This window comes from Dendrobates tinctorius, unplaced genomic scaffold (assembly GCF_039654945.1).
Source record: "Dendrobates tinctorius isolate UK_male_01 unplaced genomic scaffold, ASM3965494v1 ptg000046l, whole genome shotgun sequence".
NCBI lineage: Eukaryota > Metazoa > Chordata > Amphibia > Anura > Dendrobatidae > Dendrobates > Dendrobates tinctorius.
The window spans coordinates 62,091,992-62,112,946 of NW_027361714.1; the positions used below are offsets into that span (position 1 = coordinate 62,091,992).

General features: G+C 44.7%; 1 protein-coding gene across 2 annotated transcripts in view; it reads right to left on the reverse strand.

Moving 5' to 3' along the window:
* VGLL2 (vestigial like family member 2) overlaps positions 1–20,955 on the reverse strand; it is a 328,223-nt gene that overhangs the window by 20,762 nt on the left and 286,506 nt on the right. Inside the window, exon 1 of one of the 2 annotated variants that reach the window (XM_073575947.1) lies at positions 408–820. The exons of the other annotated variant lie outside the window; for it this stretch is intronic. Within the exon in view, the coding sequence (XP_073432048.1) occupies positions 408–488 (81 nt within the window). The 5' untranslated portion in view covers positions 489–820. Of the gene's footprint in view, positions 1–407; positions 821–20,955 lie in introns of those variants that run through there. 2 annotated transcript variants of the gene reach the window in all.

A 20,955-nucleotide genomic window follows, 5' to 3' on the forward strand; every position in this document is an offset into this window, starting at 1 on the left:
TCCATCTACATTTGTACATTTATATACTTCTACATTTATTCCTATCCATACACTTGTATACATATATATATATTTATATATCTACATTTGTATACTTGTAGACATTTGCATACACACTTGTGTTCACCCACTTCTACAATTGTTCCTTCACCTATTTGCATTGAGGGAGCTAAGTAAATATTGTGATTAGCACCTAATTACCCGGCGCTCGGCATGTGGTGGACACTTCACAGTTGAGAAGCTTCACACTTCATATAACCATAGAGAAGCCCTATAAATGAGTAGATGTAGCAGATCTGAGTCTGTCATCTGGCACGTGAAAGGATGAATCAATGAGTAATCCCGATGCTCTGGCAATGACATGGTGGTGAGCCCGGTCCGTGCACACGTGCAGACTAATAACCTACCTGATGATAGGGACTATAGGCAGCGGTGAAGTAAGGCTGGGGCGGACCATACACTTGGTACATTACATCCAGACAGCTCATGGCTAGCAGTAGATGGAGGGGATGCTGCTGCGGTTTTTGCGGTGCTGTGCAGGTTCATTAATGTCCAGTGCGGCTTCTCGTCCACATGGGAAGGACTCCAGGAGCAACAGTGTCTGCGCTGCTGCGCTCCGTGTCTACTAGCCCGGCGTGGGACAGAGTGACAGGAGGGGGCATTTATCTCCCACGCGTCATCACGTCCTTGCTGGGCAGCACTAGAGGAGAGGTGGGAGAACAGGGTCTGCAAGAGGGGCCCACGGTACAGACAACACTTCCCTCCCACCCCCCACCCCCTGCTGTGCAGGCTCACACTGGGGCGTTATTATGCTGCACACAGAGGGTCTTTGATCTCAGTCCTGCTCACCTTTCCCCTCTCTCTGCTGCTCCCACTCCACAGGCCACCATGTACTAGCCACACGCGTGGGACCTCAAGCATCTAATACCAAAGCCGCCACAGTGCAATCACAGCCTGGAGGGGCAGAGTGGCATCATGCCAGGGCAGCAGGGCTGTACTGACAGTTTATGCTGCCCCTTGTACTTTAAGCCTGTGTTCACATTATTTTTTCTGGCTGGAAACCTGCTCTCTTGGCAATAAAGAAGCTGCAGAAAAAAACATGTTTTGCTTGTTTTTTGCTACATTTGTCTCTTGTGCCTGCTGACATGGTTTAGTGTCCCCCAAAAAATCACATTCCAATACATAAGGATTTTGCCCACCTAAAAAAGAGCAAAACCTGTTACCTGCATTTTTTCAGCGTTTATTTCACCACTCATTACTTTGTATGAAGAACGCTGAAAGAAGTGACATGCTCCATTCTGCAAAAAACAAGCAAAGCGCTGAGTGCATGAGATTTCTGACATCTCATAGGCTACAGGAAAACGCAGCTGAAAGTGAGCAAAAAAACACAGCAAAAGTAAGAACGCCACATGTGAAAATACCTTTATGTTGCGTTACTGCTGCGGTGGTTTTTTTTTTGCAGCAACCACAACAAAAAACTATCTGCAGTGATTTTTCAAACTTGCAGCAAAAACGCTGCCTTTTTGAAGAGGCAAAAAAAATCACTGTGGACAATTGTGAGAACGCAGCCTTAAGGGTCTGTGCACACGATCAGGAATGGCTCAGTATTTGTTCAGGATTTGACCCAAATCTGCATCTGAGGTCACCTGCATTTTTGATGCCTTTTTTCCACATGCATTTTTTGATGCGATTTATTCATTGCATGCTTTTTTTTGTCACTTGAAATGAAGCTAATTGAAAGTTGGCTTCTGGGAAGGAAATAAAAGTGATTTCCTGTTTGCAGATTTATTGGGGTATGTTCCCATGGTCAGTAAACACTGCGGGTTGGACACTGTGTACATCCGCAATGTCCAAGCTGCAGCATCCAGATGTTACAGCATAGTGGATGGGATTTCAAGAAATCTCATGCCCACTATGTGCGCACCGATGTCCACAGCTTACCTGAGGAGACGGCAGGTGGCACATCTTTACAGAACACAGCATGTCAATTTATGTAGTTGCGTAAATTGCCCATTCACTATCATTAGATGCTGTAAAACTGCATTATCATCCTAGTCACATGTATTAAGTGCAGGAATGCAGCTTACTACGCATGTGTACTAATTTACATAATAGTAAATCTTGTGACACAGCCGGATGTACATGACAGAGGAAGTGAAGTAAAGCATAGAGGAAGCCCTTTCTTTTTTATAAATAATTTTAAAGCAATAGCGTAGGGTCCCCCTATATTTGCTAACCAGCTAGAGTAAAGCAGACTACTGGGACTTGTATTTCAGGCTGGTAAGGATCCAATATTCATGAACCTTACCAGTCTGATAAAAAGAGGCCACAGCAGTCTGCTTATCTTGGATGGTTAGCAAAAATAGTGGGATCCCCTCAAAAAACAGGGGTCCTCCTATTTTTGCTAACCAGCTAAAGAAAAAGCAGACAGCTGCAGCCTGGTATTCTCAAGCTGGTAAGGGGCCATGGATTTTGGCCTTCACCAGCCTAAACATAGCAGCCCACAGCCATCCCAAAATTGGCACATCCAAAGATGTGCCAATTGTGGCACTTTACCTGGCTCTTCCCACTTGCCCTGTAGCGGTGGCAAGTGGGGTTTATATTTGTGGGGTTGATGTCACCTTTGTATTGTCAGGTGATATCAAGCCCACGGATTAGTAATGGAGAAGCGTCTATAAGACACCTATCCATTACTAATACTATAGTTACATGGCAAATAAAGACACAGCCAGAATAAAGTCTTTTAATTGAAATAATGACACAGACTCCTTTAATAGATCTCAATTAAGCCAAACTTACTGTATCGCCTATTTCCACTGACGCCCTTGATCTCCTGTAAGAGAAATAAAATAAAAAAGCAACAATATACCACACCTTTCCGCTGAGAAGATATACATACTGTCCCATGATGAGTCCACTTCTGCTGCATCTGATGCCTTTGGCTGAACGGCGGCATTATGCCACCATTCAGCCTGACATTCAGAACACATTGGAGCTTGAAGATGATTACCGGAGATAACTCTGTCCCCGACGGTCTTGTGCACTGCAGTTCTCGGGGTCAGCTGATCATGAGAACTTGGCTAGTGACCGGAGATAATCCCGTACCTGGCGGTCACGTGCACTGCAGTTCTCGTGATCAGCCAGGCAGCGATCGTTCTTACAGCTCCCCTGTCTACTGTAGAAACTGACAGCAGAGATACAGGATCATGTCCTTAGCTTCCTGCCTGACACTTTCTGTGACACAAGTGTGTACATCATCACTCTTCACGTGCCTGTGTCATTTAGAAAGTTCTCGACAAGAAGAAGGAAGCGATGCTGCAACTGGGGAACGGACAGAGAGGTGAGTGAGTGAATGAATGTCTGTGTGTGTTTTGTTTATTTTCAATACACTGGGGGAGCAATACACTGGGGACTGGAGGCAATACACTGGGGAGGTAATACAGTGGGGAGCAATAAACTGGGAAGGCAATACAGTGGGGGAGCAATAAACGGGGGAGGCAATACAGTGGGAAGCAATAAACTGGGAGGCAAGATATTGAGGAAGCAATAAGCTGGGGAGGTGATACAGTGGGTGAGCAATTAACTGGGGAGCAATAGAGTGGGTGAGCAATAACCTGGGGAGGCAATACAGAGGGGAGAAAATACTCTAGGGGATCAATACACTGGGGAGGCAATTCACTAGAGCAAGCAATACACTGGGGAGGCAATACACTAGAGCAAGCAATACACTGGGGAGGCAATTGACTAGAGTGAGCAATACACTGGGGAGGCAATACACTAGAGGGAGCAATAGAGTGGGGAGGCAGTATGCTGGTGAGGCAGTACACTAGAGGGAGCAATACAGTGGGGAGGCAGTACACTAAAGGGAGCAATACAGTGGGGAGGCAATATGCTGGTGAGGCAAAACACTAGAGGGTGCAATACAGTGGGCGAGCAATACACTGGGGAAAGGACGATGAGAGGGGGTTAGTGGTGGGTTGGTATGGGAGTAAGACACTGACTAATTTACATTTATTGGGCTCCAGAAATGATAGTTAATGGGAGACAGAGCTAGATTATCACCTTATACTTTTAATGGTGCGTGGATGATTATATATAAATGGTGAGGTAAATATCTGTAGTCAGGGGTGCAATGTGAGGGAGACAAATGATTAAATACAATGTATGTGACCTTGTTATTTTCAGGGCTGTGATGATCACTGTGACAAGACAAGTTGTGGCTGGGAAATGTCGCCATGAAGGTCTAAGAAGATGGAGAAGAAACAACAGAAAATGGCTCTAATCAGACGAAAAAGCAACGGTCACTGGATGAAAGTATTTATTCCATATCTGCACTGTGTGACTTGAGTAATACTATTATTTGTAAAATCCCTCTGGCCACATTCTCACATTCGTGTGAAATGTCCGTGAGCTGCCAGATTTTTTTTTGGACGGCACATGGACTAATTTTCATAGATCCATTCACATATCCGTGAAGATTTTGGATTCGAGAATGAGATCTGCAAGACTCATATAATGTCCTGTTCTAATCTGCTTTTGATCAGAATATAACTTACTCAGTGGGTCTGTGTGCTCTCTGAGAAAACAAATCGATAAGCACATGGATATAGAAACTTAGCCTTATTATGTATAGCGCCGTCCCTTAGGGTATATTGTACTAATTTATTATGTATAGTGTTGTCCTTAAAGAAATATTCCCATCTCCAAGATCCTATCCCAGTATACAGTAGGTGTAGTGGTAATAGCAAAACCTCCAATTAGAAATGTAGTATAGTTCTCCTAATTAGCTATGTCGCTTACCCCATGTGCAGACATTGCAATACCTTAGGCACCCATGATTATGGTCACACAAATAGTGACATTTAGACCCCTTTCACACATCCATGTCTCCAATACTTGTGGTGACAGCTTTCACATGTACCGGAGACATGTACACACATAGACCCATTGAAATGAATGGGTCTATGCACATGTCAGTGTGCTTCCACGGACCGTATGTCTGTGGGCAAAACATGCTGACATGTCTGCTTTTTGCTGTCATTACGGACGGCAAAACATCCCGCACATGTGCACATGGAAAACACACTTTGATGTCCTCTGTGTGACACGGCCGGCCGCCGAGGAAGAAGTGCTACTGTAAGCGCTTCTTCCCCGACAGCTGTTCGTGTGGTACTGATGCGGCACACGGGTGGCACATGGTTGCCATACATGTACCACACGTAGTACACACATGGATATGTCCGGTACCATTTTGTCCGGTACTGGAAATATACAGACTTGTGAAAGGGGCCTTAGTTAATTGGTCAGCTGTTAGTGGTCGTTAGAGATGAGCGACTTTGCCTTTTTTCGGGTCGAGTCGGGTTTCATGAAACCCGACTTTCGCAAAAGTCGGGTCGAACGCAATCGTCCGATTATCATGAAAAGTCGAAGGCTGACTGAGACACGAAGCCCAATGCAAGTCAATGGGGAAGAAAAGTCGACAGTGAGTGGAGGACAGGAAACACACCTGTTATGATTGAGTCACCGTAGGAGGCAAAAACAGAAATGCAAGCTAAGTCCAGAAAACCAGAGAGGTTGGCAGCTATCGGATTGCAGACCCCTGAACCTATCAACACAACTAGCAGTAGCCGTGGGGGGTTCCTACAATGCCCTAGACCCCTCGATCACAGCCGGAGGACTAGATAGCCTAAAGACAGAAAGGGAAATCTAAACTGCCCCAGAGCAGACCTCAAAGCAAAAGGCAGCCCCCCACATATAATGACGGTGAAGCAAGAAGAAAGAACACAACACAGACAGAAAGATGGACTGAGCAAAGACGGGGCCAAAGCTAACTAGATAGGAAAGGACAGGAAGGCTGCTATCTGCAATCCGTGAAAAACCCTATGAAAATAAGAGCCAACAGACTGACAGTGAAAAAGGCCCTGAAGACGCTAGGCTTCAAAAAGACTATGTCAGTACTCAGGAATATTCTGAAGACAGAGCAACCGGCAAAAGGAGATTCAGCTCACCCCAGCAGGGAATGGCAGAATCCAGAAAAGCAAGGCAAACAAAAACAAAACACAAAAGCAAAAAGGCAAAGCAGAAAACTTAGCTTTAGAGGAGCAGGAATCAGACTGGTGTCCTAGAAATCCACAGAGAAATCACCCGCAGGGCAGAAGGGCGTCGGCAGCCTTATAATCAAGTAAGTGACTCCACTCAGCCAGTCATCATCATTAGGCTCAGGTGCCTGATAATCAGGCTCATTACCTTCCTTTACCAGAATAGGGAGTTCACCAGACCTCAGTGACGAAGGGGAAAATGAACTCACAACACACACCTACAGTGCCCATTTTAATGCCAAAAACATCAATTCTTATTACTTAAGCTTGTCAACCTTAATTTACTTTATAATAATAGTTAGGCATTGAAAACTGGGGGTTATTTGGCTAAAGGTGTGGGGGAGGGGTAGGGCTGGCTCCAGATTTTCGTGGACCCAGGGCCAAAGAGAGTCAATGGGCTCCTTTCACACATGTCACAATTCATGATCCTCTGATACGGCAGAGAAATTGCGGTATAGTACGATGAAAAATACTTCACTTCTTACATCACATGACTGACATTCATTTTAAATTCTCCAATAGCTCCAAAAACGGACGGTATATTACTCCATACAGTATTATGGCCACCGCATAGTGCACCATACAGAGTAATGAGGCCCATATATTTCTCCATACAGAATCATTGGTCCCATATAATGTTTGAAACAGTATATGATGAGCTCCACATAATGCTACAGTATATGTTGGTCCCCATGGATGAAGCTCCACTGTCTTATGGGCCCAAATTATGCTCCATATATAATAGGCCCCATTTCTAATGCTCCAGTGTATAATGGGCCCTGTAAATGCTGCTCCAGTGTCTGATGTCCACCTTTGGAATGCTCCAGTGTATGGTGGGCCCCATATATCATTCTCCAGAGTATCGTGCTCCCCAAAAATTGCTCCCAACCTTTAAAACAATTAAATAAGTCTCCTCGCTAGGGAATCCCTGTACTCTGGACTCCTCGTCGTCCCCATCTTCCATCTCTATGCACTTGGACTGTTTAGGCAGAGGGCGTACAGACATGATGTCATCGCACTCTCTGACCAGAATGTCACAGTCAGGAAACGCGGAAGACGTCACGGCGGTGGAGCAGGGAGAGGTAAGTATTTCAACTTTGCAAGTGCTGTGTTCCTGAGCAAGCAGGGGGGGGGGCCCACTCGTTGGCGACGGCACTAGCACAGGGCCCCTCATAGTCCGGCGGTGTGTCTGATGGTGGGTGGGGGTGGGCCCTCCCACCGGCAGAGACACTTTTGCGTACTATGAAGGGCCCTGTGCCAGTGCCATCGCCCATGAGTATGCCCCCCCACCTGCTCAAGGAACCTGCACTTTCATGTGCACCTTCCTCTTTGTCACCGTGTAAGGTGTTATAGTATGCGGGAAGGGGCACCTGAGTTTCATCAGGGTCAGATTCTGACTCAGTACACTGCGAGGACTGTTGTGAGTTCATTTTCCCCTCTGTCACTGAGGCCTGGTGAACTCCCTATTCTAGTGAAGGAAGGTAGTGAGCCTGATTATCAGGCACCTGGGACTAATGAAGACGATTGGCTGAGTGGAGTCACTGACTGGATTTAAGGCAGCCTACGCCCTTTCTGCCCTGCGGGTGATTTCTCTGTGGACTCTTGGACACCAGTCTGATTCCTGCTCTCCTAAAGCTAAGTTTTCTGTTTTGCCTTTTTGCATTTAAGATTTGTTTTTGTTTTTTCTTGCTTTTTGGATTCTGCCACTCCCTGCTGGAGTGTGCAGTGTTCCGTTAGCTCTGTTTTCAGAAAGTACCTGAGTGCTGATTTAGTTTTTGAAGCTTAGTTGCTTCAGGGCCATTTTTATATCAGCTTTTTGGCTTTTGTCTCTGATAGGGTTTTGGCAGATTGCAGACAGCAGCCTTCCTATCCGTTCCTATCTAGGTAGTTTTTGGGCCCCGTCTTTGCTCAGTCTGTCTTTCTGTCTGTGTGTTTTCATCTTGCTTCACCGTCATTATATGTGGGGGGCTGCCTTTTGCTTTGGGGTCTGCTCTGGGGCAGTTAGTTTTCCCCTTTCCTTCTTTAGGCCTATGTATCTCTCCGGCTGTGATCGAGGGGTCTAGGTCATCGTAGGAACCCCCCACGGCTACTGCTAGTTGTGTTGATAGGTTCAGGGGTCTGCAATCTGATAGTTGCCAACTTCTCTGCTTTTCTGGACTTAGCTAGCATTTCTGTTTTTGCCTCCTATGGTGACTCAATCATAACAGAGGACAATGTAGTGCTCTGAGTGAATGTACCAGCAGAAAAATCTAGCAGTGGCTGTGCATCAGTGCACTCCATGTCAGATTCATCTTGGCCTGGGGAATTCACGATTTGACTTGATAACCCAGGCATGGTATGTGAAAAGAGCTCCATGGAGTAATCTGTAGTGTGGCCTGCCGCATCCTTCACTTTTGCTAGGGGTGAAGCACACAAGGAAAGGTGTTGTTCCTGACCAGGAGCGTCCACTGACGACTCAGTGCTTTTATTTTTTGAAACTTCAGAAGAGGAGGCGATAGAGCTGAAGGCTGTGTCAGCAATGTGAGCCAAAACTTGTTCCTGAAGCTCCGGCTTTAAAAGCGGTTTACCTACTCCCAGAAAAGGGAGCCTTCGAGGCCTTGTGGAGCCAGACGATGATGCAGGCTCAACACCTCCTGCCTTAGGTGCTATTGTGCTTTTGCCACTACCAGCAGATGCACCACCACCACCACCACCAACATCAGTACCCATCAGCTGGCAACCCCCGCCCACGTTCAAGGCCTCTTCCACCATACTTCCTCATTTTTGGGAAAATGTACCCAAAATACCACCAGCTATATGGTACTGTAAAACAAGGTACAAGATGTATATAGTATTGGGGAGAATTTCAATCTCCCTAGAGATTTTAGGAGGCTGAACTATAGATTACACCTCAATTTAACAGGCTGAAATTGGCTGGTGTATGACAAAGTACAAGGTGTATATAGTATTGGGGAGAATTTGAATCTCCCTAGAGATTTTAGGAGGCTGTACTATTTTCTCAGGCCCACTATACATTACGCCTCTATGTAACAGGCTGAAATTGTCTGGTGTATGACAAATTACAAGGTGTATATAGTATTGGGGAGAATTGGAAGCTCCCTAGAGATTTTAGGAGGCTGACAATGATGCTCTCAGTCCAAGTATGGCAAGTAGGCAGCCTAATAAGCAGGACTGCTGCACTCAAAAGTGTGGAAAAATAAACGCTTGGTAACTGTGCAGGAAAGAGGAAGAAAAGTAATTTTGCTTTTAATGCACAAAAATATATCCTCCCCTGTCACTGCACACTAACTCGTTACCAGCAGAAGCAGTTTTTTTGTTCTTCCCTGCATAACGCTCTCCCTTATTCATAATCAGCAGCAGCAACCTCTCCCTAATGCTAATATCGGCAGAAGTAAGATGGCGGTCGGCGTGCACGCCCTTTCATAGCCCCTGTGATGCCACACAAAGCCAGCCAATCACTTGCATGCCCTTCTCAAAGATGGTGGTGACCGATGCCCATGTCATCGCGTTGCCCACAGTGTGCGTCCTCCATCATTGGCTGAAAAAGGGCACTGGAAGCATCATTTGAAACGCGACTTTGGCGCTCTGGTCGCTGACCTCATGGCCGACCTCACGCTATGGTCGGGTTTTGTTTCATGAAACCCGACTTTAGCAAAAGTAGGTGACTTATGAATTTGACCGACTCGTTTCGCTCAACTCTAGTGGTCGTAATTGTGGATACCTAAGCTACTGCAATGCCTACGCATGAGGTAAGTGACATAGCTAATTAGGAGAACTATACTACATTTCTAATTGGAGGTATTTGCTAATTTTACTACGCCTACTACATATTGGGATAGAATCTTGGAAATAGAAATAATACCATCTCTTATTACATATCATTCTCTCTAGCTATGTATGGCACTGTCACTTATTATGTAGCATCCTTTCCAGCTATGTATGGTGCTGTCTCTTATTATGTAGCATTATTTCCAGCTAAGTATGGCGTGGTACCTTATTATGTAGCATTCTTTCTAGCCATTTATGGCGCTGTCCATTATAATGTAGCATTCTCTCTAGCTATATATGGCGCTGTCTCTTAATATGTTGCATCCTCTCTAGCTATGTATGGTGCTGTTTCTTATCATGCAGCATCCTCTCTGTCTATATGTGGAGCTGTCTCTTATTATGTAGTATCCTCTCTAGCTATGTATGGCACTGTGTCTTATTATGCAGCATTCTTTCCAGCTATGTATGGTGCTGACCCTTATTATGTATCATCCTCTCTAGCAATTTATGGCGCCGTCCCTTTTAATGTAGCATCCTCTCTAGCTATATATGGCGCTGTCCCTTATTATGTAGCATGCTCTCCATCTATATATGGCACTATCCCTTATAGTGTAGCATCCCCTATAGCTATGTATGGCACTGTCTCTTATTACGTAGCATCCTCTCTAGCTATATATGGTGCCGTCCCTTATTATGCAGCATCCTCTCTAGCTATATTTGGTGCCATCCCTTATTGTGTAGCATTCTCTCTAGCTATGTATGACACTGTCTCTTATTATGTAGCATCCTCTCTAGATATCTAGGGTGCTGTCTGTTATTATGTAGCATCCTCTCTAGTTATGTATGGTACTGTCTCTTTTTGTGTAGTGTCCTCTCTAGCTATATATGGCGCTGTCTCTTATTATGTAGCATTCTCTCTAGTTACTGTATGTATGATGCCATCCCTTATAACGTAGCATCCTCTCTAGCTATATATGGCACTGTCTCTTGTTATGTAGCATCCCCTCTAGTTATGTATGGCACAGTCCCTTATAATGTAGCAACCTCTCTAGCTATATATGGCACTGTCTCATTATGTAGCATCCTCCCTAGCTGTGTATGGTGCTGCCCTTTATTATGTAGCATCCTCTCTAACTATGTTTGGTGCCATCCCTTATTATGTAGCATACTCACTAGTTATGTGTGGTGCCGTCTCTTATTATGTGGCATGGGCCAAAAACGCTATAGAATCCTTATGCAAGCTAATTCAATGACAATCCTGAAGTGCTGTGCACATGATCAGTAAATTTCCTTATTTGCAGTGCATTTTTTTCTGCAGCATGTCAATTCTTTGTGTGTTTCTGCAGCGTTTTTCACCCATTGACTTCAATAGAGTAAATCAAAAAGGCAAGTATAAAAACATTTGCGGATTTGCTGAGTTTGAGTTTTGCGTTTTCCTATAGTGCTTCCCCATGCTGTCATCTGTGTGAGTGTGGGAAACACTGGTGCGGTGGTTCTTATCGGCGGTAACGCTACCGCCGGTAAGACAGTCAGTCAGAGAGCTGCGGGTTTATGCTGTCAGATGTCAGCGTTACCCTGCAGCTGTGACCCATGGTAACGCTACCGTAGGCCGTTGGTCAGATTGCTGTGGGATCATACTGTCAGATGTCAACGTGATCCCGCAGCTGGGACTGTGACCCACAGTGGTGACATGCGGTAAAAAGCTTATCGCAGGAGTGGGCTTTTGAGACTACTGCTCCCATCGAGCTACGTCTGCTGTCACTGATAACATTGACAGCAGGAGCCGCTGATGGGAGACGTATTCTAATCTGCCGGCGCCTGTGCTCACGGTTAAATAAAAAGTAAAATAGTTACATACACATTCAAATAAAAATAAAAGCCCATTATACTCACCTAACACCAAATCCCCGATGCCCTCGTCTCCTAGAAATAATGTAAAATAATAAAGCAACATAAACTCACCTGTTGAAGAGGGACGGAGTCCCTTGAAACGCGTCGGTAGCTTTCTGATCTTCCAGACGCTCCGTCGTGGCAGTGACATCACAAGCCAAACACACGCTGGCCGCCATTTTCTTTTCCCGCCGGGTAACCAGAGAAGCTTCCGGCCGGAGTGCCCCTGGCTCTGCTTATCCTTGCACCTGCATTTGCTCCTTTCCTACCATTCACATTACACCACAAAGCTACGAATCTGTTACTATTTGGATTCCCCATGTCTGTCAAGCGGGTCCAAGCCCGACAACTAGGAAGCATTCCGAAAGGGTAAGCAATAAGCCCCACTGAGGGCAGTAAACAGCATATACATATAATACTTTTGGAGCACAATATATTGTAGATGCTGACTTACACATTGAATGGCTAGTATTTACATTCTAGTATATATGGGAGGAATGCTGCTTTTAATTTAAGCTATTGCAGGTTTCACAGATAAGGATCTGTATTTGGCATGGTTATGGTGACTTTACCTTTTTTATAGATTTTACAGGTTCTAGTTGATAGCGTGGTATCCTTCTTTTTATATAATTAGTGGCGGGAAGAGTTTGTCCTGAGGTAAACTTAGTTGTAGTTGTGGATAGGAAGAGGAACAGTGAGGTGATTGACCGGAGCCGTGTAATGACAGAGGCTCATGAATCCAGGCCCTACGGGTGGACAGACACATGGGCACGAGCAGATTTGGGCAGCATGAGAGAAACAGTGGCTAGGCTTATGGTGAAAGGGGAGGCCAGGACTGCAGTCATGGCCAGAGACACCGAAGTATCTGTGTCCTGACCTTCCCTTACAGAAAACTGTATTCCGTCTCTCAGCGTACCTGCGTCTCCAGGTTCAGGTCCCCCTGGGCACTTCCCAGGTGGCGACGGCACTTCTTCCAGGAGACTCCCTGTAATGCAGACACATTTACTGGTTGCCTCCAGTAAAGCATCCGGCCTGTCTGTACCATTCCCTTCGAAGCTCCAACTTACTTCAGTGCCTCACTCCAACCGACTCCCGCCCTAAAGGCATCTGCCCAGGCTGTGAGTCGCCACAGCTTCTTATTAATGCACTGGCCCACTGCAATGATGCCCAGTGGCTGTGGATAATGTGAGCTGCATTTATTTAATGTTGCATGGCTGCCGAGCCGTCCTGGGCCTATAGCCCATGTGGACACTTTGGGCACCCTGGCCCCATCTCACTAACTTACCTTCTGCTCTAACCTTATCTCTCGGCAGCCCCTCCTACACTTAACCCTATACTATTCTTTAACTACATAAATAGTAAGAAACTAAAAACTGATAGTGTTGGCCCCCTTAAAAACAGTCTGGGTGAAATGGTGGATGAGGATGAGGAAACAGCCAATATGCTAAATGACTTTTTTTCAACAGTATTTACACAAGAAAATCCCATGACAGATAACATGATCAGGGATAAAAATTCTCCATTAAATGTCACCTGCTTAACCCAGCAGGAAGTACGGCAGCGTCTAAAAATCACTAAAATTGACAAATCCCCGGGCCCGAATGGGATACACCCCCGAGTACTGCAGGAATTAAGCACAGTCATAGATAGACCATTATTTTTAATCTTTAAAGATTCCATAATAGCAGGGTCTGTACCACAGGACAGGCGTATAGCAAATGTGGTGCCAATATTCAAAAAGGGGACAAAAACTGAACTTGGAAATTATAGGCCAGTAAGTTTAACCTCAACTGTGGGTAAAATCCTGGAGGGTTTTCTAAGAGATACTATACTGGAGTATCTGGAGAAGAATAACCTTATGACTAGTGTTGAGCATTCCGATACCGCAAGTATCGGGTATCGGCCGATACTTGCTGTATCGGAATTCCGATACCGACTTCCGATATTTTTTCAATATCGGAAGTCGGCATCGGAATCGGAAGTTCAGTTGATTGACGGCCTGACGTCATCATGATGCGCGGTGTGTGCGCATCATGATGCGCCGTCATTTCGGGCCTTCCGGGGGTCTCTGCCGGCCTGCCGGGGGGCTGTGCCAGCCTGCCGGGGGGCTGTGTGGACTGCCCGGGGTCTGTACCGGCCTGCCGGGGGGCTGTGCCGGCCTGCCGGTGGTCTGTGCACCCTGTGGGGGTCTGTACCGGCCTGCCGGGGGGCTGTGCCGGCCTGCCGGGGGGCTGTGCTGATGTCCGGGGGTCTGTGCAAGCATCGTCCGATGGGACTACAAGTCCCATCAGGCGATGCCTGCTACCATGACAGTGATTGACACATTAGCCAATGATGGGACAGTAGTAGTCCCATCATCCGGCTAATGTGTTATATGTTAAAAAAAAAAAAAAAAAATACTACATACATACTACATGCATGCTACATACATACTACATGCTACATACATACTACATACATGCTACATACATACTACATACATGCTACATACATACTACATGCATGCTACATACATACTACATGCTACATACATACTACATGCATGCTACATACATACTACATATATACTACATACATACTACATACATGCTACATACATACTGCATGCTACATACATACTACATACATACTACATACATACTACATGCATGCTACATACATACTACATATATACTACATGCATGCTACATACATACTACATGCTACATACATACTACATATATACTACATACATACTACATACATGCTACATACATACTGCATGCTACATACATACTACATACATACTACATACATACTACATGCATGCTACATACATACTACATGCATGCTACATACATACTACATGCATGCTACATGCATGCTACATACATACTACATGCTACATACATACCACATACATACTACATACATACTACATACTACATATATACTACATGCATGCTACATACATACTACATGCTACATACATACCACATACATACTACATACATACTACATACATACTACATGCTACATACATACTACATATATACTACATGCATGCTACATACATACTACATGCTACATACATACCACATACATACTACATACATACTACATACATACTAGATGCTACATACATACTACATATATACTACATGCATGCTACATACATACTACATGCTACATACATACCACATACATACTACATACATGCTACATATATACTACATGCATGCTACATACATACTACATATATACTACATGCATGCTACATACATACTACATGCTACATGCATGCTACATACATACTACATACATACTACATGCTACATACATACCACATATATACTACATACATACAATACATTCATACAATACATACATAGACATACAGTACATATAACATAGAGTAACATACTTACCAATACTTGTCACATTGTTCCCCGAAGCCATTGTCTTTTCCGGAATAAATATTAGCATAACAAACCACAAAAATACTCACCCACGATCCGAAGCAGTCCACGAGTGTGTCCCACGACGATCTTGGGTAGAGAACTGCAGCATCAGATGATGCTGCCGTTCTCTACGGGCTGCAGGAATCCAATGACGGAAGGTAGGTATCCTTCCGCACTGTATTCCTCCGCCACTTAAAAAAAAAAAAGTCCCTAGTCTCACTTTATGCCATTGCTGCGTGGGAATTTCCCACACAGCAATGGCATAAAGTGAGACTAGGGACTTTTTTTTTTTTTAAGTGGCGGAGGAATACAGTGCGGAAGGATACCTACCTTCCGTCATTGGATTCCTGCAGCCCGTAGAGAACGGCAGCAACAGCTGATGCTGCAGTTCTCTACCCAAGATCGTCGTGGGACACACTCGTGGACTGCTTCGGATCGTGGGTGAGTATTTTTGTGGTTTGTTATGTTAATATTTATTCCGGAAAAGACAATGGCTTCGGGGAACAATGTGACAAGTATTGGTAAGTATGTTACTCTATGTTATATGTACTGTATGTCTATGTATGTATTGTATGAATGTATTGTATGTATGTAGTATATATGTGGTATGTATGTAGCATGTAGTATGTATGTAGTATGTATGTAGCATGCATGTAGTATGTATGTAGCATGCATGTAGTATATATGTAGTATGTATGTAGCATGCATGTAGTATATATGTAGCATGTATGTAGTATGTATGTGGTATGTATGTAGCATGTAGTATGTATGTAGCATGCATGTAGTATATATGTAGTATGTATGTAGCATGTAGTATGTAGCATGCATGTAGTATATATGTAGTATGTATGTAGCATGTAGTATGTATGTAGCATGCATGTAGTATATATGTAGTATGTATGTAGCATGTAGTATGTATGTAGCATGCATGTAGTATGTATGTAGCATGTAGTATGTATGTAGCATGCATGTAGTATGTATGTAGCATGCATGTAGTATGTATATGGTATGTATGTAGCATGTAGTATGTATGTAGCATGCATGTAGTATATATGTGTTATGTATGTGGTATGTATGTAGCATGCATGTAGCATGCATGTAGTATGTATGTAGTATGTATGTAGTATATATGTAGTATGTATGTAGCATGTAGTATGTATGTAGTATGTATGTAGCATGCATGTAGCATGCAGTATGTATGTAGCATGCATGTAGTATATATGTAGTATGTATGTAGCATGTAGTATGTAGCATGCATGTAGTATATATGTAGTATGTAGCATGTAGTATGTATGTAGCATGCATGTAGTATATATGTGTTATGCATGTAGCATGTAGCATGCATGTAGCATGCATGTAGTATGTATGTAGTATATATGTGGTATGTATGTAGCATGCAGTATGTATGTAGCATGCATGTAGTATATATGTAGTATGTATGTTGCATGTAGTATTTATGTAGTATGAATGTAGCATGTATGTAGTATGTAGTATGAATGTAGCATGTATGTAGTATGCATGTTGTATGTATGTAGCATGTAATTTTTTTTTTTTTTTTTTTACATTTAACACATTAGCCGGATGATGGGACTACTACTGTCCCATCATTGGCTAATGTGTCAATCACTGTCATGGTAGCAGGCATCGCCCGATGGGACTTGTAGTCCCATCGGACGATGCCTGCACAGACCCCCGGAGCCTGCACAGACCACCGGCAGGCCGGCACAGCCCCCCGGCAGGCCGGCACAGCCCCCCGGCAGGCCGGCACAGCCCCCCGGAGCCTGCACAGCCCCCCGGGAGGCCGGCACAGCCCCCCGGCAGGCCGGCACAGCCCCCCGGCAGGCCGGCACAGCCCCCCGGAGCCTGCACAGACCACCGGCAGGCCGGCACAGACCACCGGAGCCTGCACAGACCCCCTGGCAGGCCGGCACAGCCCCCCGAAAGGCCCGAACAGACCCCAGAGAGGCTGTACAAGGGCAGGAAAGGGTTTTTCTTATTCCGATACCGGAAGTCCCATAGACTTGAATGGGACTTCCGGTATCGGAATCGGCGATACCGATACTTTTTTTAAAGATCGGCCGATACCATCCGATACGATACTTTGAAGTATCGGACGGTATCGCTCAACTCTACTTATGACCCAATATCAACATGGGTTTACAAGGGACCGTTCCTGTCAGACTAATCTGATAAGCTTTTATGAAGAGGTAAGTTCCAGACTGGACCAAGGGAATGCAGTGGATGTGGTGTACATGGACTTTTTAAAAGCTTTTGATACGGTGCCACACAAAAGGTTGATACATAAAATGAGAACAATGGGGATAGGAGAAAATATGTGTAGGTGGGTTAAGAGCTGGCTCAGGGATAGGAAACAAAGGGTGGTTATTAATGGAGCACACTCAGACTGGGTCACGGTTAGCAGTGGGGTACCACAGGGGTCAGTTTTGGGCCTGCTTTTTCTTAACATATTTATTAATGACCTTGTAGGGGACATAGAGAGTAGAATTTCAATATTTGCAGATGACACTAAACTCTGCAGGGTAATCAATACAGAGGAGGACAATTTTATATTACAGGAGGATTTATGTAAACTAGAAGCTTGGGCTGATAAATGGCAAATGAGCTTTAATGGGGATAAATGTAAGGTCATGCACTTGGGTAGAACGAACAAGATGTATAATTATGTGCTTAATTGTAAACCACTGGGCAAAACAGTCAATGAAAAAGACCAGGGTTTTTTGGTGGACGACAAACTCACATTTTGTGGCCAGTGTCAGGCAGCTGCTGCAAAAGCAAATAAAATAATGGAATGCATTAAAAGAGGCATAGATGCTCATGAGGAGAACATAATTTTACCTCTATATAAGTCACTAGTGCGACCACACTTAGAATACTGTGTACAGTTCTGGTCTCCGGTGTATAAGAAAGACATAGCTGAACTGGAGCAGGTGCAGAGAAGAGCGACCAAGGTTATTAGGGAACTAGGGGGTCTGCAATACCAAGACAGGTTATTACACTTGGGGTTATTTAGTTTGGAGAATCGAAGGCTTAGGGGTGATCTTATTACAATGTATAAATATATGCAGGGACAATACCAAGACCTTTCTAATGATCTTTTTACTCTTAGACCTGTGACGAGGACAAGGGGGCATTCTCTACGTCTGGAGGAAAGAAGGTTTAAGCATACTCACTGACGCGGATTCTTTACTGTAAGAGCAGTGAGACTATGGAACTCTCTGCCATATGATGTTGTAATGAGTGATTCCCTACTAAAATTTAAGAAGGGACTGGATGCCTTTCTTGAAAAGTATAATATTACAGGGTATATACACTAGTTTCCTTAATATTGTGTTGATCCAGGGAGCTACTCTGATTGCCGTATGTGGAGTCGGGAAGGAATTTTTTTCCCCAATGTGAAGCTTACTGTTTGCCACATTGTTTTTCTTTGCCTTCCTCTGGATCAACATGTTAGGGCAAGTTAGGATAGGATATGGGTTGAACTAGATGGACTTAAAGTCTCCCTTCAACCTTAATAACTATGTTACTATACTACCCTGTAACTATTCTATATACTAGAGTGCCCCCCTCTAGTGTCCAACTAAAAGTACTATGCTTTCCCTAAACTGTACACGAGCCATAGTAAACATTATTACACTGTATATAACGAAGAACATGAAAACACATTAATGGTAATACCCAGAAGGGGTAGCAGTACCATAACCTAAATTTGGTAGTACATAAAACATGTAGCAATACCAGTAAGCAAACAGACAAATAAAGCAATGAACATTATTAAACCAACCCCTTTACAATGTGACACTCCCGTGACATCCAAGACCTATGGTTTGACAAGGATTGGCAGCGGCATTCTTTGCTTTCGCCCAAGAAGGGAAAATAGATGGGGAGCACCAGGAACAAGCTAATCTGGCTACTCAGGGAGCTGGGGTATTGAAGGATATGGTACAGAAACAATTGGTGATGGGAAGAACCAGGGACATTTCAGGGAAAAGAATGGCCATCCTGTATGAAGATTGCTGTGCATTGTTTGTATCTAAACTGGATGAGCTAAGTAAAGTTACTATGTTTGAATTGAACTTGGATTTTGAGAATCTTTGTGTGTTGCTGATGAAAGCTGGAATTCTGCAGCCTGTGGAGAACTCTAGCCCACAGGTGAGTGAGATGCACTGCATACACAGCACACATGAGAAGGAACACCTTGTTAATGCAGTGGGGTGTCGGGGTGTGCCAGAACAGTAGTCCCTCACCAAGACTAGCACCCCGGCCCCCATTACAGCCCAGCAGCTACAGGACCCTGGCAGCTGTGGCAAACACTGTGCTTGCTAAAGAGCAAAGTATACTCACTGAGCTTCACGCACATAGTCCCAGTATGGGGAACAGTGAGTATTCTGGCAGCTGTCCTCGGCAGCTTGTAGGCAGCACATGATGTCACTCTCATGCGGTTCATACATGCATAAAGCAGCTGCTGGCACCAGAGAAGGATGCTGCGAGTGTGAACAGGGAAGGTAAGGATGTCGTTTTTTTCTGCTGGAGGCCATGCACACCATGATGGGGAAGAGGGCCAATCATACCAGGATAAGGATAGGGCCATGCATATGAAGTGATGGCCAGGAGACCAACACAATGCAGGGAGACTACGGTACACAAGATGAGGTGCAAGTAGCAAAGGGTTAATTTATTTACAGGCAAGGAATGCAGTGTTAGGAGAGTGTAAACAGGGGTATGCAATGACATAAAACAATTTACAAAAAGTGATATTCTCTAGCTGGGCCGTACAAATGGCACGGTGCACCAACTATTACAGACCAGTGTATATTGCAAAAGACCAAACAATACAATAAAGTACTGTATGCTGCTACTCTAACTGTAGCCTGACTTGCCGCTGCTACTCCAGCCGCACGGCTACTGTGCTCTGTCTATTGCAGCCTATCCTAAGCCCTAAACTTGTGTGCACATGGGGTTAACACTCACAGTAGTTGGTATCTCAGGAGGCCCCTGAAGCTTTGCACGATGGTGCGCACTTCTTCCTGGAAGCTCTGTTTTCCTTGTGTGCAAGTTCAATGATGCTCCAAAGAAACGCTGGAATCCTCCTCTGGGTTCCTTTCTTGTCCTTTCTTTGTGACTTCTCACGGCAAGACAGGAAAGCCACCTTTTAATTCCCAGAATAGTTTACAAAGTCACAGTCGCATAAATGTTCTTTTCCTCACAGCTCAGGCAGGCACACCTGCTTCCTGCAGAAATCTCGGGTTTCTACTCCACACAGAAAAGCAGCCCCTCCCCTCTGTAGTCTGGCAGATGAAACCAAACAGCCTTTACAGCAGGGAAGTGAGAATGTTCCACTGCTCTAACCAAGTGGGTGCTGTCTCTTAAAGGGGCAGCTTGTCTCTACTGTCCATAGCAATGCCACCCCCTTACATGCCTCCTTACTTAAAGATGGTCATCCTCGACCATCACAGCATCAAGGTTGCAGTGGAATAGAGACACTTGCAATGCAGAACAGCACCTATAGGGGAGAAAACACAAGCAGAGAAACAGAGAGAGAACACTGTTCTATGTATCAGGCTGGTGAAACCCCTGCAGTAGACCTCTGGGATGTCTTGACTATCCTCCAGAGGAATACTTGCTGCAGGAGTTGTAGTAGGCTCTTGTCTGGGCTCATCGTCATGTGGCGGCAGTGGTACCTCCAGAAGATTACCATCTCTGTCCAGCTGAGGGCCCCCCACGGTGTCAGGGCCGATCCA